Source organism: Limanda limanda, chromosome 19 (assembly GCF_963576545.1).
Source record: "Limanda limanda chromosome 19, fLimLim1.1, whole genome shotgun sequence".
NCBI classification, from domain to species: domain Eukaryota; kingdom Metazoa; phylum Chordata; class Actinopteri; order Pleuronectiformes; family Pleuronectidae; genus Limanda; species Limanda limanda.
The window spans coordinates 7,874,210-7,893,513 of NC_083654.1; the positions used below are offsets into that span (position 1 = coordinate 7,874,210).

At 43.2% G+C, this 19,304-nt stretch overlaps 1 protein-coding gene across 1 annotated transcript in view; it reads left to right on the forward strand.

The window, feature by feature from the left end:
- The window catches only part of csmd2 (CUB and Sushi multiple domains 2), a 260,666-nt gene that overhangs the window by 35,781 nt on the left and 205,581 nt on the right, over positions 1–19,304 (forward strand). The window contains exon 3 of the mRNA XM_061092731.1: positions 6,728–6,840. Coding sequence (XP_060948714.1) covers positions 6,728–6,840 — 113 coding nt within the window. The remainder of the gene's footprint in view (positions 1–6,727; positions 6,841–19,304) is intronic.

A 19,304-nucleotide genomic window follows, 5' to 3' on the forward strand; every position in this document is an offset into this window, starting at 1 on the left:
GGATAGGACGTGGGTCTGTTCGAAATGTGAACAAATATTTTTCTCAAAGATGGTCTATCATTTCAGGTACATAACACAAATGTATTTCCAAGTTCTATTTTAGTAATTGTGTTATTTGATGCTGTAAAAACAGGATGAAAATGAATTTGATTGGTCGAGCTGGTGTATCGACACTGCCTCTATGCTGCAGCTCCGCCCCCTGATGGATACTGAGCTCCAAAACACATCAAAGGCGTTAAATGGCAGCTTTCATATATTTTGGATTAATTTCTGGATAACGGGAGTTAGATGTATTGTCCATCTTTGTATACAGTCTGTGGTCTGTACTCTAAATGTATGATTTTGTAGATTATAGAATCAAATAAAAGACTTAAGGGTGTTTAATCAAATCAATAGTAGATTTATAACCTTCCATGCAGTATGGAAGGTTATATTTTTTATCATGTGGGCCTTGAGCCTGTAAAAACGTTTATATATATACACACGCACACAGACCTTCACACACACACACACACACACACACACACACACACACACACACACACACACACACATGGCGAGTAAACAACAGCATCTCATGGCTACCACTTAGCTTTGTCCCTCTCCTAAGGGCGAGCGTGGCACGGCATTGAATTAGTTTTTTTTTTTTTCCCGCCGCTAATTCCTTTCTGCCTGAGGATTGTTGCGTAGCGATTTGTGCGGAGCAGAGTAAAACACAGTGGACGCGTGAACGTCACCTTGTTTCATTTGTCAGCCTTGATTTGTTTGCTGTAAGTGTAATTGACTTCTTCCTCTACACAGGGAACAAATGAACAAAGAAATGCAATTCCTTTCCTTTTTCTTTTAATCCATCTCTCTACTGAGCCATAATTTAGTCAAGTATTCCACACCAGTGCTTGTAATCATCCTTTTTATTGTTTCCTTAAAAGCGTATCTGTCGGCAATATTACTTTATGTCACGTCTCATATGCATTTGCGTACGTGTATTTACAAAACAAGCAACGTTATAAAAAGTTGTACAAATCCTACATGTTTTCTTTTCCATTTTCATTTATCTGCCGAAGGTGATGTGTGTAATGTAGTACAAGTGGGACTGTGCAGCCCACTGTATTGCCTCACAGGTGTCCATGTTGGTGGGCAGATGCAGATAGCATCAGGACAATGTAATGCACTGTTAATGGAGTGCAGATAGCCTGGAGATAAAGCAGTCACATCAGTCACTCACTTGCTGACCAGCAGGGACTCCAGGGGAAATAAATCTGTGTGTGTTTGTGTGTGTGTGTAAGACATAACTGCATATACCAACCCTTAGGTGGATTAGATTGAAGGAATAGATGCACTTCAAGAGTACGGAGCGCTTATCTGTAGCAAAGCCGCTGGTACAGTGTTCTATAACTCCTCCACTCATTCATATGCACACATCCTTTAGTTCAACTGTTGATGACTCGACTCTCTCTGCACAGCGACGACTAATCAGGCCTGTGTCGCCACCCGTGTATTTTCCCTGCCCGGACGTGAACTGATGCTTCAAATCACTGCTATGCCTCTGTAAATGATCCACTTGTTTAAAAAATTCTCTTTTAATTAATATACTTTTTTTAAAATCACCTCCCTCTATTATCTCTTAGGATTGGATTTTTTTCCCCTATTATATAGATCTTTCTGTTTAATTCTATTCTATCCAATTTCTTCTCTTAATTGCTTTACTTGTTCAATTAAATAACATTCTATTTGTATTTCAGTCTTTTTTTAAACTCTGCCTCTTCCCGTTGGTATGTTCCGGGGTTGAACAGGTGGGGGGGGGCTTTTGTTGCCTGTCCATGGGGCTTCTTCGGTACAAGCTGACTGGTGGGGAGGGGGGGGGGGGGGTTAACATATAAAGAGCCAGACAGACAGAGGTTATGTGCCTGGGACCCCCAGCTGGTCCTGTCGTTTTTTTCTCAGTGCTCTATTAAATACTTGCTTTTTGTGCATGTGTGTGTGTGTGTGTTGGGTTCAGAGGGTTCTTTGAAGCACTTTGGTTCTCATTTTATTTGTATGAATAGTGCTGTATAAATAAAGAATGATTGGCTGATCCATTCATGGCTTTTCAATCGTTCTGCACATGACGTTTTTCACCGTTTTTCACCAACTGCTCTACCGCTCCCCTCACGTTCAATCCAGACGGCTCCTTCCCCCCCCCCCCCCCCCCCCCCCCCCCCCCCCACACACACACACACACCGCCCCCCCCTCCTCCTCCAGAGACCCTGGTTTGTTAATGACTTCACTGCGGTTTGTCTCTCAGTTGGCGCTGACTGCGGTTGATTATCTCCGCATCAGCATTCAGCGTCAGAGACGTGCGAGAGAGAGGCTCTCCCGCCCTCGCTGTTCAACCCCCCCCCCCCGATGCGCAAATACCTTGTGATGTCGCGCACGTCTGAATATTAACAAGCGCTCGCGTTGCCACCGCGCGCCTCTTTTCAGGGAGGAAGACGGAGTGGTGAGGCCCTTTTCATTCAGGAGGATGCCAGCCTGGTTTGAATTATTGATGGCGTGTGGGATCTGCGGAGGGGAGAGTTACAAACTGTTGCCCCCTCTAGCTAGTTTCACCTGTGGTGGCGGTGGAGCTGTTTACTTGCTGGACAATGCGATGTGAAGAATCCAAATACAAGCAGACGTCCATTCATGTAGAAGAAGAAAATGTGGCATATTTTATCATCCGCATCTACAAGGGTGAACCTTTTCAGATGTTGCGATCCCGTGAACTCGAGCGAAAGTACTAAGACCCTCAGATTACTGGTGACACGTCTGCAGGCATTCAGATTTAATAGCACGAGTTCTAACTGAAATGGAGAACGCTGAGGGCTCACTATGAAACTCTATCAAGGCGAGATCACGGCCTCCTGAGAAGTGATGCGGTGCATTACAGCTTACCCGAAGAGAACGGATAAGAAGGCTGATAGAGATACAGTCTAATTGCTTGTGAAAGTCTTCCTATTAACTGGCGGAATTAAATCATGTGTGTGGGAATGGAGTGCCACCTTAACCTCTGCTAGGCTACACGGTCAGCTTTTTTTTTTTCATACTGGTGGGAGAGCCAGTGATGAGTCGCACACACACACACACACACACACACACCACGGAAACAGATATTTTTTATGTTTAAGCCATTTTTTAAGATTATTTTTATTTTGCCAAAAACATTTAATGTTGGTACTGGAACCATTCATGTGTGCGATTGAGTGTGTTTGCATGTGTGTGTTTGTTTTTTGTGTGTCAGTGTTTGTATATAGTCTGATAGGCACAGATATGCTAGAGCGCAAACGAGCGTCAGGCCCCTACCTTGACCGCTTACAAGTTATAGCTGCATAGGGTCTCATAAAGAAAGATACACACACACACACACTTAAACAAATACACGGCAGCCTACACATATTGTTCCTCGCACCGCGCTTCAACTCCCTCTTCCTCCCCCTCTCTCTCTGAGCACCCATCATTTATGGGCTAATGTCTCCCCTCTACTCGGCCATCAAAATCTTGCTGCTGTATCTGTTTTTCCCTTTTTTCTTCCTCAGTCTTCTCATCTTTTTTCCCCTCCCTCATCCTCATCATTCCTTCCTGGTGACAATCAGCTGTATCAGCACTGTGCTTATCCTCCACCCCAAGTACACACACACACACACACAAACACACACTGACTGAGTTTAAAGGACAAATGACCGGTGGAAAACACATTTGAGGGGGACGGATGGGACTGTCACAAACATAAATATGCTGGAAAACGTTCAAATTAAATGAGGGTGTGTGTCTGTGTATGTGTGTGTGTGTGTGTGTGCCATCATGAATCCCTGAGTAGCGTTGAGGCCTAGTGAAGGAGTTTCTCACCATGACTCATCCTCGCTCAGGAAACCTCGATGGTTAAAGTCCTTGTGCATGTCTCCCTCACCTCCCTGCTTTCCATACCCCGCCCTCCCTCCACCTGCTCTTCACCGCTGCTCATCTCTCTCCTCATTACAATATCTCCAGTCCATTCCCATGCAGCCATCTTTCTTCAAATATACTCTGCCCTCCCTCCCTCCCCATCCACCTGTCTGTCTCACCCTCCTCTCTTGTTCCCATGGGCAGTGGTTGGATAATTGGAAGCAGAGGGTCTTCGTTGAGAAGATGCTGAGGCCAGTCAGGTGGAAAGCCCTCTTAATAGACCTTTGCTCTCTCTATACACACACACGCACACACACACACACATGCGCACATACACATGCTCTTATGCAAACACTAACGCACACATACAGTATTTGCTCTTTAGTGTGGATGCAGCCGTGCGCACACCCATCCATCCATTCTCCTCCTCAGAGGCCCTTGTGTCTGAGATAACTCAGCTTTCCCAAGTCGAGAACCACCCGACGATTTTCCCATAACTGTGCTATTTTTCTTAATGTCTCTCTCTTTCTCTCTCTCTCTCTCTTTCTCTCTCTCTCTCTCCCTCCATCAGTTTACCACTCACTTGAGACACCTGCGCTGCACATCCGCTCTTTTGTGTCGCTCAGCCACAATCATATCTCGCATCTTTTTCTTGATAGCGGGCAATTCCCGAGTCTGCCCCCTTTTTTTTTTTTTCTCTCTCTCTCTCTCTTCACAACGCCGGCAGCAGAGCCCGCCACAGTCTGTATCACATGACAATATTTAATCTCCCCACACATGTGAGGCCCGTTTCTTTTGTGATGTCTGGAGGTATCCGTTTTGTTCTCACCCAACTGACTCGGGGGCTCGTATCGGGTTTTTGCCAGATGATCACGAATTGGAAGTGCCAAGGATCCCTTCTAGTTTGCAAAACCCCCGCCCCCCCTTTTATTCAACCCCTCTATCCACCCCGCCTTCCCCGCAGTGCACTGCTCAACCAAGATGGCTGCCTTCCAACTCAATTTGCGGTCAGCGAAGGGGCTATTTGCATGAACATGTGTCCCATCATTTAGCTGATATCCCAGCGTGACAATCTGACAGAGAGGAGTGAAATCGTGCATATATTAGAGTCCTCTTCTCTTTTTCATCCAATTCATCTTACCCGCTGGTGTTTGGCTTTTTTTTTTTTTATCCCTCCCCCACCTCCAATGTGATACTTAATGTGAATAAGTGAAACACTGTGGCCTCTTAACACTAAGAGATGGAAGGGAGGGGCGGGGCTGACTGTAGAGAGAGTTATTCACGGGGAGTGAGAGAAAACATGTGGGAGCAGAAAATTGAAGTGGCACTTGGGAAGGGTAAATTCAAGGACGATCCAAAATTGAAGTGACCAGCATTGTCCTTTATTAGATTCTGTAAATCAAGATGCTCATTCATATATATCTATGCACAGACGAATCTGGCAACATATGAAACCTGCTGTTAAAAGCTAATAAGACAAAACTCATTACTCAAGAGTATATAGCTTGTTTCCAACATCCTTTTAGTGCACTTGTTAATAATCCCTCGGAGGCTGTTAACTTGTTGCAGTGTTTTATTAAGGGTCTCCAAACTGAGGGAGTCTGTCTGGTTTTACCTCAGTGAATCAAAAAAAACCTCACTGTAGTTTGACTCCGTGACTGTAACAGAATTATAAGGGAAGTCCCAGAAATATGCCTGATCTATACTTTATATATCCTTTGAAAAAATCTACGTAAATATTGAAAAAAGCCGTGTGAAAAAAACAATCCTGGATTTCCACCAAAATTGAAGGGGTTCTTTTTTGACCTATATTCTTTCGCTAAGTTTCGAGATAATCCGTCATTGCCTAGTTTTTAGGCAATACTGTTAATTACACAAACAAACACCGACGGAAAATGTACTTCCTCAATGGAGGTAAATATTACATCATACATTCCCATTTCAAACATGTGATTGGCCATGTAAAAGCTAGCAATACATTTTAAAGTGTACAATTTCATAATTTTTTTCAAACTGAAAACGGTACATATTGTATCTCGTATCATTCAAGCTCACGTCATAGAGTTAACACTTTGCACCACAAGAGGGCACTAACATGTTATCCATGATCTTTTTTATTAAATTAGTAATGAATGTCTTCTTACATATTACAAATACGACCAAGTCTCATCCTGCAGCATCGAAACTAAACACATCCTAAAGACCGACTCGGTCGACAACTATCGCTTAAGAGATAGGCTAAAAACTAGGACGTTAGCTAAATATATAATTAGGAAATAATATAGTGTTATTGGTGTTAGTGTGAGCTGTAAACTGGGTGACCCAATTTTTTGTTGCGGTAAGACTCAAACCATATAAACAGGGGGATAGCTGAAATGCCACCACAATCGACACCACAGCTACAGATATCCAATATTTCCTTTTCCAGTTGATTCCACATCTGAAAACCACTGGTTGCTTATTAGAAATGTCTGTTGCCTCAGAGTCTGACAGTTTTTATGTTTGTTGTTTGTTCATCTGTCGCTTCCCACAGTGTGTTTGTAATTCATTCTGTGGATATATGATTGCAGTTGCTCTTTCTCCACCGAGGGAGAGAACTCTGTGGAGGTTTTCTCTCCTGTTGAGGTCCTGGCATTTTAATAATTTGTGGATGATTCAGAGCCTCGTTACACAAAGCGCTCTCTCCCTGAATGCCTGAGGGAACAGCTGGCCTGACGGAAGCGAGCGGGCTCCGTACCTGACCTTGCGACCAACTCGGCTGTTGATTGGACCTTTTTTCCCTGTCCTGACTGATCATTATTGTCCTTCTGTCCATTTGTTTCTCAGGTTAACGGGGTTCCAGCTGCCTTCACCCATTGTGAGCACGGGCGCCAGGCTCACACTGTGGCTCCTCTCTGACTACGCAGTCAGCGGGCAGGGATTTAAAGCCGTCTATGAAGGTAATGCAACTTCTATGTTGGTTTCAGAAAAAAGTTATTATGGTTTTTATTCTTTTCTTTCCTGCAGCATGAATATGGATGTGATGAAATTAACACAAATGTCAAATTACTTGTGTGATGAGGCACAAAAGCTCCTTCTCAGATTTGTGACTCATTGCCCTCGTGTCAGTAATTTATGGCAATAATTTCAAATATGATGTGATCATTCAGTCGCTCCTGTTGCTGGTTTTAAGAGAACAAGAGCAACATCTTTTAAATAAAGGGAGTAAACAAAGAGTGAAGGAGAAATAATGGTGTATAGCGTGACTCACACTGCACAGCAATGGTAGCGGTGTGCACTGAACTCATTGCATCCTGAGACTATTCAATTTAAAGCCAGCTAGGTTATCGTCTCTCCCTTCCCAGGCCAGGACAGGAACCTTTATCGCGGTGACGTGGAATGCTTTATGACCCGTGGCGGGATGATATTAATGATGGCACGCTTCAAGCCCACGCAGGGGGAAAAAAGGCGAGCCGGATGAGTGGGGAGGGAAGGAAATACAAGCGAGCGACTAATTAGGCTAATTACCTGACAGGGGTCTGTCAGTCTTTTTGAGATATTACGAACGTGGGGATGTGGCTCGATGGAGCAACGTCAGCCGACTCGGGACGCCTCGGACCACACTGCGTGACGAGATAAAAACCAAAAGATACAGGAGGAAAGAGACTGTTTGTTAACTCCACTGGGGGGGCGTCTTTACTTTAGTGCTTAAAAGTTGCTTGTATACGTTCTGACCTTGATACAGTTGTCGGGAGCTGCAAGTATTTTTTTAAATTATACATTTTCCGTAGTTTTAACGCAACATGCAGTTATACACTCCAGTCTTTGACATGCTCATACATCAATGGAGCTCAGGGAATAATGTAATCAGATTGTGTTACCAGGGAGACAGGATGAGGGATATCAGGCATGTTGAGCACCATGGGAAACGTGTGCAAAGCCATAATTACCTGTCACCCACCTCACATGACACTGGCGAGACCAACCGCAATGACCTGTGTTTCATGGGGAGAGCCAGGGGCCCCCTGCTGTGCTGACAGGTGATACTGCACTGAGGATTACAGGAGATCTGCAGAGCACAGTGTCAGTTCATGTGAAGCCGAACGGGCTCCCACCGATAGCTTTTCATTTTACACAGGATATGCACGTTTATGAGTCGTAGCACTCTTTTCCTCAATCGCCAGATAAAGCAGAACCCCGGCCATTTTCTGCTTCCCTTCATCACACTCTGTTATATTCTATTCTCTGCGTCCTTTGAACCATTTTGACAATTTCCTCATGGCACACGTTGCTTCTTTGACTTTTCTGTGCCACCGAAATCCCACTACGCTGGAAATAGACCTGTTACATCTTCTTTCTGATTAGAATAACAAAAAGCCAAAAATCAGCAGGATGGGAAAAGCAGCATTTGGGGTATTTTCCATGCGGACCAATAGTTATTTTTTAGAAATATATCAGTAGTCATTTTCTGTGACATATGTATATAATATTGATTAATGTCTGCAACATTTAGAGAAGAGATTAAGCATATTTTGTGTGTATTTAAAAAATCTGCACCTCCTTTCTCTCACAGAACATCGTGATATCACGTGACATCAAAATGAGGCACATTTGCAAAGTCTACGGTAACCCAGTCATGCACAGCAAAGGCAATCATTCAATCAATAAATGTATTTATATATCACCTTAATACAGGTTAGGGCAATTCAAAGTGCTTTACATAAAATTGACGATATGATAATAAGACAGACATTAAAAAAACAAATTCAAAACTATTTGCGACCAATTCACATTGAAAAATGGAGAATACAATAAATAAAGAAATTAATTGACAGAACAATTTAAATGAATATGATACTAAACTGCTAGATAAAAGAGTGGAACAAAAACTGAAGTAAGAAACTAAAAGAAAAGAAAAGAATAAAAAAGAAGAATGAAAATAATAGATTAGAGTGAAACAGTAGTTGAGATAGGAGGTACAGCCAAGCGTTTCTGACAGAGGCTGAAAGGAGGAGCTGCAGCTATGGACAGAATGAGTAGAAACATCAGAGCATGTTAACCTCTTTGAGTAATAACCCAAATAATGAGCATAATAAGTTCACTACAAATCTTTTCTTGTTTGTGTGAAAGGACGGACTCACACCTGCCCTCAGCACAAATCATTTGAAGAACAAGCAACAACCACAGATTGCACATAATCACAGATCAGGCTGTGTATCGTTTCAGGAAGTTGCCGATATCTGTTGTTCCTCGGGTGGTAATTTGAAATCATATCCGTGTTGAATCCGATATACTTTGTCCTGTATTTACTCCCTCAGTCATTTCTCATGGTCGTCCATGTAGCTAGAGCTCTGCTGGCCAATTTACATTCCTCTGTTTCCACAATAGTTATATTTTTCATTTTAGCAGTTTGTTTCACTCCATTTGAGCCAAAGATACTTATAAACAAATATCTCAGTGCATGACCAGTTATTTCCCTCGCTTCTAACTGCAAGTTGCCCTGTTTTACAGCAATAAAATGGGATATGGAAACCTCAAGTCTATATGCATAATTTAATTCTACTGTAAATAATTTGCTTTTATTGTCTGACAGTGAGCACAGCTTATTGCTGCATGTCAATAACTCCTCCTTAGTGTAGCTATATAGTCCTTAATGGACCAAGTAGTACAATAAAAAAAGCTTTTCAAATTATATTTATATCAGTGCATCTTTGTTATTGCTGTAATTTTTTTTTTTTAATGCTATTTGCAGGACATACTCTCAGTGGTCAGGTTTGTTTCTTTTCTCCACACGAAACAGCCAAGTGGGGCGTGCAACGTTTACCTCTCAGGAAAAAAAACTTTACAATAATGTCTTGAAGAACAAAGAGTGCTGTTTGTGTTTAGTTAGCATTACGCAGAACACAACTTGGTTACGTCATGGTCGATGATTCTGCTGCGTCATCAGCCTAAGTATTACATTTTCTTCTGATTCAAACTTCAGTTTGGAATTCATACATACAAATAGGCAGCAGGCAATTCATAGGATGGATGAGCTAAGATGCCGACCTCTTCAAACCAAAATGACCTAAAAATATTTTCCAATCCTGCCAGCCCCTCTCAGCCATCCCTCGTCTCCACTGAGAGAAAGGGCTTCCTGTGTGCATCCTGCCATTGGTGCTGATAATGAAATCCCAAGACCGGAATTTTTATATTAAAAAAATTGACACTGAATGCATCAACAAGAAGAGGAGGACAGCACTCTTTGCGGAGATTATTTGACATCCGTAAAAATTTTACCGTCTGCGATGACATTATTCAGCTTTTTAGAATGTTGACAAGATGGAAAGTATCTCTTGTATATCTGAAGGTCGTCAGCTGTAGTTTGATGTTAAGTTGCCAAACACCAGCTGATGTTAGGGACATATCTTCAGTTGTGTACCTTGATGTCTACGGGTGTTTCATCCTCTTAATCACAATAAATGCTCCTCTAAGGAAGGCCCACCACAGGCAGATCAGACCTGGGTCCCACCCAGGGTGTGTGTCCCTAACATCTTGGGGCCCAGTTGGGGTCTTTCCTCCTGAACCACAGGCATTGGCTGCAGCCTTCTGGAGTCTGTCATGTTTCTTGTGAGGTCTTGTGCAGGGCTGGTCTGTGGATTCTGTCATTCTCCATAAACGCTGTAGATAACGCTTTCCCCCGTGCAACAATCATCCAGTGCTCTACTGCAGAGGAATCGCCCCCACCACCCCAAACGATTGGCTCCAACCACCTGGTGATACACTCCCTAGTAATATCAGAACCACCCCACTGGGAAATATGAACTCATCACGTATTACAAATTGGTGTGAATCCACATACTTTCATGAATATTCCTTTTTTTAAATCAAAAATATACTGATCTTGAATTATTTATCAAGTAGTCTACAGTGGTTGCTGTAGAAATTGCACACACGTTAATCTTCTGCACCAAACGGACCCGTCTGTCATTAATTGTGGGTCTTTACAGGGACAAGCTTGGAATTTAGTCTTTATTAGTCGTCCGCTGTCCTATCTTTAGCTGCTGTGCCTGATCATTACATGTGAGCCCACTGCTTGGCCAAAGACAACAGCTGTTTATCTTGGCTTTGTAGGAATAGAGTGGTTGCACTTGGCTGTACTGGGGGAGGATGAATCTAGCTTTAATTAAGTGTCGGTGCAGATACATACATGCATGTGTTGTCTGTGCACCCCTCTTGTGTTTCGGAATTTCTACCCACTAGATGTCCAACAATTTTCTCAAATAGGATACATGTTTTTTTTTCTGTCTGCCTGCCTGCCTGGCTTCTCTCGGCACATCGGTTTGCAGTAAAACCTCTGTATTCTCCAGCCTCTCTTTATTAGGCCAGTGCTCACCATCCACCATTTTGGTGCGAGCCCCATCTCGTCTATATTAGATATCTGTTCTTTTTCAGCCCACACTGCAATAAGCCTAAGTGCTGCATAGTCCATCTTCCCAACACACTGCGTAATGGCTGAGACCACTCTGGAATCTCTCCCCTCGCGTAGCCATGGCAACCACCCGACTCCCTCTTTTCCGTCTCATTCTTCTCCTTCTCCTCCTCACCATCTTCTTTTGCAAACTCTTTATTCATGTTTAATCTGTAGCTACAGAGAAGGAGTCGCACAGAGGCAAAGGGAATTAGAAACACGCGCTGAGCTTCTAAAAAAAATATCTGCTGGGAATAGAAGTCTTATCCCTTCATGTCTTGCTGCGTTCCTTCCCTCCATCTTTGTCCCTCTCCTTCCTTATTCCTCTTCTCCTCCCCCCCTGTTCCTGCTGCACACCTCGAACCTCAACCCTCGGCGCCCCCCGCCCCCCCATGTTCCGTTGCCTTCTCCCTAATTTTATCACTCGCTCTGCCTCTCTCCCTTGAATATTAAATCACCGTGATGATTATCAAGTCATGTGTTGCCAAGTTTCTCTTCCGTCTGTGTCTTAGTTGCATAGTCAATGTGCCTCCCAACTGGGTCAGCCGAAAGAAAAAACACAGCCAGCCCTGCAGCAACACTCCAGCAGTCTGCCTCCTTAGTTTCAAGTCACTGCAGGTGTCTAAAATAGTGGGAAGAAATTAGGATGTACATGTTTCTACCTTATTAACAGTACATGTAAGTTCTGAAGATGACATGAATTATAAACGCGTTGTATTCTATGTATTCCTAGAACTGTATAATGTAGATGGGGGGCTTCAAAGAGGAGCATTCGAATAGAGAATGGAAGAAAAGTCTGCCAATCAATGAATATATGGTGAATTAGTCAGGTCACCATTTAGTCAGCCACCTCCCAGGAACGTCGCCTTCTACTGCATCCAGCGGTACCGATCTACAATAGCGTCTCATCTAATCGCCATCGACCACCGCCGCCGCCCCGCTTTCGTATCGGGCATGAGAAAGAGAGAGAGAGAGAGAGACCGAGCTGATGAGGGCGATGACAGAGCAATGAAGCATGAATGAGTCCGCTGGTTAATTGAAAAATGAGGCCTCTCCCTCTTAAGTCGAGTAGTTGGCCAAGCGAACGTGCAATGACAAAGGCGAGCGATCAGTATAAACCAGGTTTAAATCTGTCCTGATCTCCCTCCACAGGGACTTACACACATTTTAACTAAGCGGGTGTATTATTGCCCCTGTTTGTGTGTTTCATTTACACGGAGGGGTTGAAGGGGTTCTATAACCCGCTGAGCGTCTAAGTGATGCCTTCCTGTTGCTGCTCGCTCTGGTAGAATTCGCTGCGATTAGGAGCAATTCGCAAAAAGCAATTGTTTGCCAAAACTCAATTCACACAGATTGATTAAACTACTTTGATTAGCATATCGCTTCCTCGCAATATTAGCAGGGAGGACTGCTTTTGTAGAGATTATATTTGGCTACAAACCATGCGGGCTACTTACAGATTAAACATGCCCAGTCGCCGCCAGCAGGAAATAATCATTGATGTACAAGAGAAATTAAAAAATGAACGAACATGCATACAAGATGTAAACAAAGCGTCGTACTTAGATAGCACCAGGCCGGTTGAAGATTACTAATGCTATATGTTTGTAATGTATGCAAACTCATTAAATATAGTTGAATATGAATATTGCTCCTGCACATGCATGTATGCATGGGTGTGTTGCCACCATTAGTTCAATATGAGACTGGTGCTTCCATAGAACAACAGCTGCAGGCTATAGTCATGTCTTTGCTGTTATGTCGAAACAAGCAGAGGTTCGGCTGCAATGGAACTAAACTGAAGATGCACTTAATTTAACATAGATGAATCAAATGAGCCTTGAAAGGTTGCGAGATGGAGGTTTGGATTGAAGTCAGTGACTGCTCCTGTTTTTAATGTTGCTTTTTTATACACTATAACACATAAATAAATATCCAACTATCAATAATATTTAATTGTGTTTTAATTGGACTAATAAACCAGGTCATGCAAGTTATAGAAAGCTAGTTGTCACGGTGGCAGCACATCGGCGTATGGGCCTGTCTCTCAGCACACGTCGTGATATGTCACAGTAGTAAAAGCACAGATGATGATGATATTAAAATGAATGATGGGTGAGTTACATTCAGCCGATTCCATTTCAGGCTCCAGGTATTTTGCCGGGAAACCGTCACACGGTCGTAACTTAGTGGGATCCTTAACGGTTCTGTTATTCCTATGTACATTGCTACTCAAAAAATAAGCGGGACTTTATGTATTTCAATTACATATGAAGTTACATATTAATTGAAGTGGAACATATACACAAATATAAACATTAAACACAATGTATTGAATCAAATCAGTCTCAAGTCAGGCATATAAGGGTTTATTCATACAAACTCAACATGATGGAAACACTTCATGAAAAATTACCTTTTTCATTGAATTTATGTAATAAAACTACATTGGAATCGAATATGTTATTGAAATACATTAAGTGTCATGATGATTTAAACATTTTAATTGCACAGAAGTAGCCACATCAGACAGTATAATCTATTAATGCAAGGGAATCAGTTTGAAATAATATTCCCCTGACAGGGACCACACAGCGGCAGCAGGTGTCATATCTGCATGCGGTGAACTTTGTGATTGGCTCCAATCCACAAATTAATTGATCTTTCACACACTGCTGTTTGAAGCTGCCTCTCTGACGGCTTGTGTCTTTTCCCTGAGTGTCACTTCACCTTAAATGCCTCAGGGGAGCTCTGCGTCAGCGGGAGAAACGGGAGAGAAAGCACCTCGAACCGACGACGGCTTTAATGCTCTTTGATCCGGATCATTGATCAAATCCAATTGCGACGTGAAACTGTTGCTTCTGGAATGTGCGTCAACTGAGGTGTGACACCGCAGAATGTGAGGAGATACAAAGGAGCTGCACCATGTAGATGGGTGTGAATGCACTCTTCCCGGAGTGTGTGTATGTGTGTGTGTGTGTGGGTGTGGGTGTGGGTGTGGGTGTCTGTCTTTATGAGACCCTATGCAGCTATAACTTGTCAGCGGTCAAGGTAGGGGCCTGACGCTCGTTTGCGCTCTAGCATATCTGTGCCTATCAGACTATATACAAACACTGACACACAAAAAATAAACACACACATGCAAACACACTCAATCGCACACATGAATGGTTCCAGTACCATTCATGTGTGCGATTGTTCCAGTAAAAATCTTAAAAAATGGCTTAAAAACATAAAAAATATCAAACTGTTTCCGTGTGCGTGTGTGTGTGTATGAATATATGCATGCACATATGCACAGCAGCCTCTCCTCCGCTCTGAAAAGAAGGCGTCTGATGCCTCTATGTCTTCATGCTAATCACCCCCCCCCCCCCCCCCCTTACAGTCTCTCACACAGTAACAAGATTTTCCAAACTGGCTTTTTCCCCATTTGCCTCGATGATTCCATTGAGTCCTAACGATGCCGGGATATAATTCAAACAGTGATAATGATAATCATACTTAAACTCATTTACAATTGTGCGATAGGTGCAGCGTATTAGCATGTTGTGCTGTCATGACAACGCAACCTCTAATTATGCGGGGAGTTCAAAAGGGAACACGGCAACGAGGCAATTTTCTTTTCAGCGCCATCATAAAAAAAAACGAATCCCGATGCAAATATTGTTGACTTAATTCCTTTCGATCATTGGCTGGTGATTTAATAGCGCCACAGGAAGCAGTGGCAATTTGGGTCGCAGCTGGGAAGTGGGTACGAGTTTGTTAGCGCCCTGAACAGAAAGCTACTGTAAGACATCAGGAGAAGCCTCCAGACATGGCCACAGTCCAGTGTTTGTGTGGCTCCTCCAGTGTTTGTGATGCTGCAGGCGTGTTCAGATTACTTTTTTTTTTTGTTTACTTAAACCTGCACTCCTTCAAGCGCTGACTCGCCTGTGTTGTTACTCACACCGTCTTTCCACACAACGTCCTGACTTGAACTTCCTGCAGACGAAGCTGTGTACGTGTGTGTTTGCCTGTGATCATCCGTTATTTTTTGCTGCTTTATAGAAAATCAAAACCCTGGCCTTGTGAAATAGGTTCATCAACTCCCTCAACATTTGTTTTTTTTTTATTTTTAGAGGAACTAATTCAACAGTGTAGCTTTGCAAGATTTCAATTAAACCCTCCAACAAAAACAATGTTTGCTTTGTAAACCTGATGCCGCCCTCTTTAATTTTCTCTGCGGCTTTGCTGCACGTTGTTCCAGTTCTCTAGAAAACATAAGCTTCCGTAAATCGTTTAAATGTCACTGCAGTTGCCGCAATTGATTGCAGAGGACGTGACCGATTTTTTTCGCCAAAGCAAATTTAGACGCGCACACACAAAAAATAAAAAGACCTGGCGGTTGTTGGGGGTGTTAATTACACACCTGGCATTGCTTGAGCAGAGCGCCATTCTAATTTTGTCATGGAGACGGCGGGTCCGATGAGGTCGCGGCACAAATGAAGAGCAGCTCAGAGCAACAGTTGGCTCCTTCATGTTATCTCGGATGTTCACGTGGATCTTTTGCTGCAGAGGAAGCCACTGTGACAGATATACACTAGACGAGAAAGAAGCAAAGAACAAGTGCTTCACATTTGAATGTGCCTCACAAACCTGAACCTAGTTTAAGTTAAACGGAAGTTCAGCTTTTACGGCTGCGAAGTCACTGACTGTGTTTACTTGTTTTCTTGGAGAATGTCGGTGGGTCTGGCTCGTCCGTGTGAGCAGATTGTAAATGTTGTGAGCGTCTGCCATGAGAACTGGCTGCCAGCGTGTTTGACCGTTAAGTGCTTCTGACACTTAATTAATGGTTGATTGTTGACCGGCAGTTCTCCGGCAGCCTAATGAAGACTGTTTTGGAGCTTCACCTACACAAACACACACACACACGCACACACGCACTAAATCGTCATGCACACTCACTTTTGCAAACACACATCTCAATGTTGTACAAAAAATTTCCATTTTGAACAACTTTCCCACAATGCATTTGAATTGTAAGTATGGATTTACATCTACCACTTTATCTGTGTTTTAGAATTATTTTTTGTTTTTGTATATTCCAGGATTTATATACAGTATAAAAGTAAAAGAATTCTGGTTCTATTTCTCTACGTCTATGTATCTTGTTCTCTCCGTGGACACAGTTAAATGTTTCTGACTGAACACTCTAAATTATTTGTACACTCGTCAGAAAGGTGACGTTCAACAGCGGCTCCTTGCACTTTACTTCAAGTGTAATCATGCGTCAGATTGTTCTTAACTTAAAACGACTGCCGCGGTTGGAGTTAAGAGAGTTATCTAGTTGCTTGAAAACGCTTGCAGCTGTTTCTTTCCCCCACTTCACGTAATGTTAATATTTGATACCAGATCCCACATCTGAGTCTTTTCGGGATTATTTTTCATATTTTCTTTATTGTTTTCTCTCTTTTTATAGAACTGACATGAGCTAAGAGAGCTCCTGACAGTTCCCATTGCCCCGTAAGTCACTGCCAGGCACGTCTGCTCTGCTGCCGTGCTGCGAGAGGCACTCATTTTTTTTGTGGGTCTCTACCCACATTCTTTCTTGCCCTCTATTTGTTTTCTGGGTGAGTGGGCGGTAAGACAGGGTCTAGTTTGTGGTCAGGACAAGTTGTTGTTTTGCTCTCCAGAGGGTGGATGGAACAGCAACACCTCCACTGGGGAGTTGCACTCACACACACACACACACACGGACATACTTGCACAGTACACAGCCAAACACACCCATTCTCACAAGTGGTCACAGGAGTGCACCCCTCCAACATAGCACGATCTATCTGCTGCTCAGCAGAGCATGAACAGGAAGGTCATCCATCCCGGTGAACCTGGGGCTTTGGGTGAGTTTGTTTGCACGGCCTCAGCGCAGCTCAAGGAGTGTGTGCATGTGTCCATCTAAAACACCACTTCTCCATTACTGCCTGCATGGGTGGCCACATTTCTGCTCCTCACTAGGGATGAGGCAGTATACAACAATCGATGTGTGGTCACTGGTCATCCCGTAAACATAAGCCCTGTTCCTACCTGGCATCAGCATATGTGCTTCTCCAGCGACCACACGCGATCCGATCTCACTTCTCTTCTTCATTTCCCAAACAAAGAGATAATTTCTGTCTGAAAACGTGTTTCCTGTGTCTGGTCTGACAAGAATTAATTAGAAATCAAAAAGAAAAAAAGATTGCATCTCTTGCTTTGTGTTTTCCAGACAAAACCGAGTCACCCGAAGTGCATGGCCCACTTTTCAAAATGTTCATTCTCTATGGACAGCCGTTATTTAGGAAACAGTTTAATTTGTAGGAATTCACACGTAGAGTAGGCTGTCCTCCGATTAGACTGTAGTGACCAGATCTCAATGGCTCTCAGGGACACCTGTCCACTTATCCACCGATATGCATTCATATGCATTCAAACACAAGGTATGAACAGTGCCACTGAATTATAGAGAAGATACCTGCTGCATTATTAGTGTGTGCCCGTTGTGATTTAGGTTACACGTGGTTTGTAAAGGACGGCTCCTTACAGGGAATATGTATCGGAATAACATCTTAGAAAATCCTCCGATCTTTGTGCAGTTGATAAAACTCAACTTGCTGTTTAACAGTCTTAACAACTACATGATTGAATGAGGACATGAAGCGATTACACAATCTTTCACCCAGAGAAACCCCTGACGAGGATGTCTGGTCTGCTCTGATTGGCTGTAGTTGCCGTTGATTCTTCTCCATATATTATATATTCTAGATACCTAGTCGGAAGGGGTGACATGTCAGCAAGCCCTTCACATCAAATTTTGGAAGTATTGCATGGTACTCATAGGCTGCTGTAAATTGAATGCCAATTTGACTTAGATGTGGGCCTTCTTTCCGCTAGTTCCAAAATATGTCGGCTGTTTGAAAATATTTCTAGGGCTAGAAATGTTGTTGTGTGAACTAGATATGACAGGTTTAAGCTTATTATTATTATTATTATTATTATTATTATTATTACTATTAGTAGTAGTAGTTTTATTAGTATTATTATTATTAATAATAATAATTGCAGCGTTTCACTTTTACCTGGTGCTGAGCGTCGTTGGATCGGACGTCAATCCAGCATCTCTCAAGCCTGGGTCGTCTCTCATCCTTTTTGTGTATGTTGTTTATTGGCAACACTTTAAATAGAAATTAAATCAAACCATGAAAACAAGAATGCTCACATTTAAACTAACAAAGTTACAGCTAAAGGAAACTAAAGACTCCCATCCATGTTTCCTCACACAGTGTGATGTGGGTATGTTTGACACAGTGACTGCAGCAAGCATGGCTGTGTGTGTGTGTGTGTTTGCACAGTGTGTTGTGCATTCACAAGAGTGCATATGAGTGGGACCTTGTAATGGGCTGAGCACATGTCGGTGGCAAAGTCGGGGAAGGGGCCGAGGCATGAGCCGTGTGACAGTGGCACGCGGTGACAGCCAGACTGAAGGGACAGCGCTCGGCCAGTGGGCGGGATGCGTTGGCAGTATTGTGCGTCTGTTTCTGTGTTGTGTGTGTTTCCAGTGCATTTCTATATTGCACATACCGGCTGCGGATGGTTGTCTGTGTGCAGTCAGGGAGAGTGAACATTGAGGTGTTTTCTCGGATGCCTGTCTTTGTTTGGCTTCTGTGAAAGGCCCTCTGCGCTCTGCCTGCTGTTTCCCCACTGACAGAATACACACTGACAGGGCCTACCCTTACTGCATCCAAACAAAGAGAGATGGAGACAAGGGGGGGGCATCAGAGGGAAAGAGACATCAGCCGGTGGAGAGATGGTTAGCTATAGAACGAAGTGAGGCGGAAAAGGTAGAGAGTATAGCAAGGTTAAGTTTGGCAGCTGCACTTTGATTCAGTTCAAACCAGCACGTCATTGGACGGAAATGAGTTTTCATTTAGGCATCATCGTGCAGAATTACCATGGTTA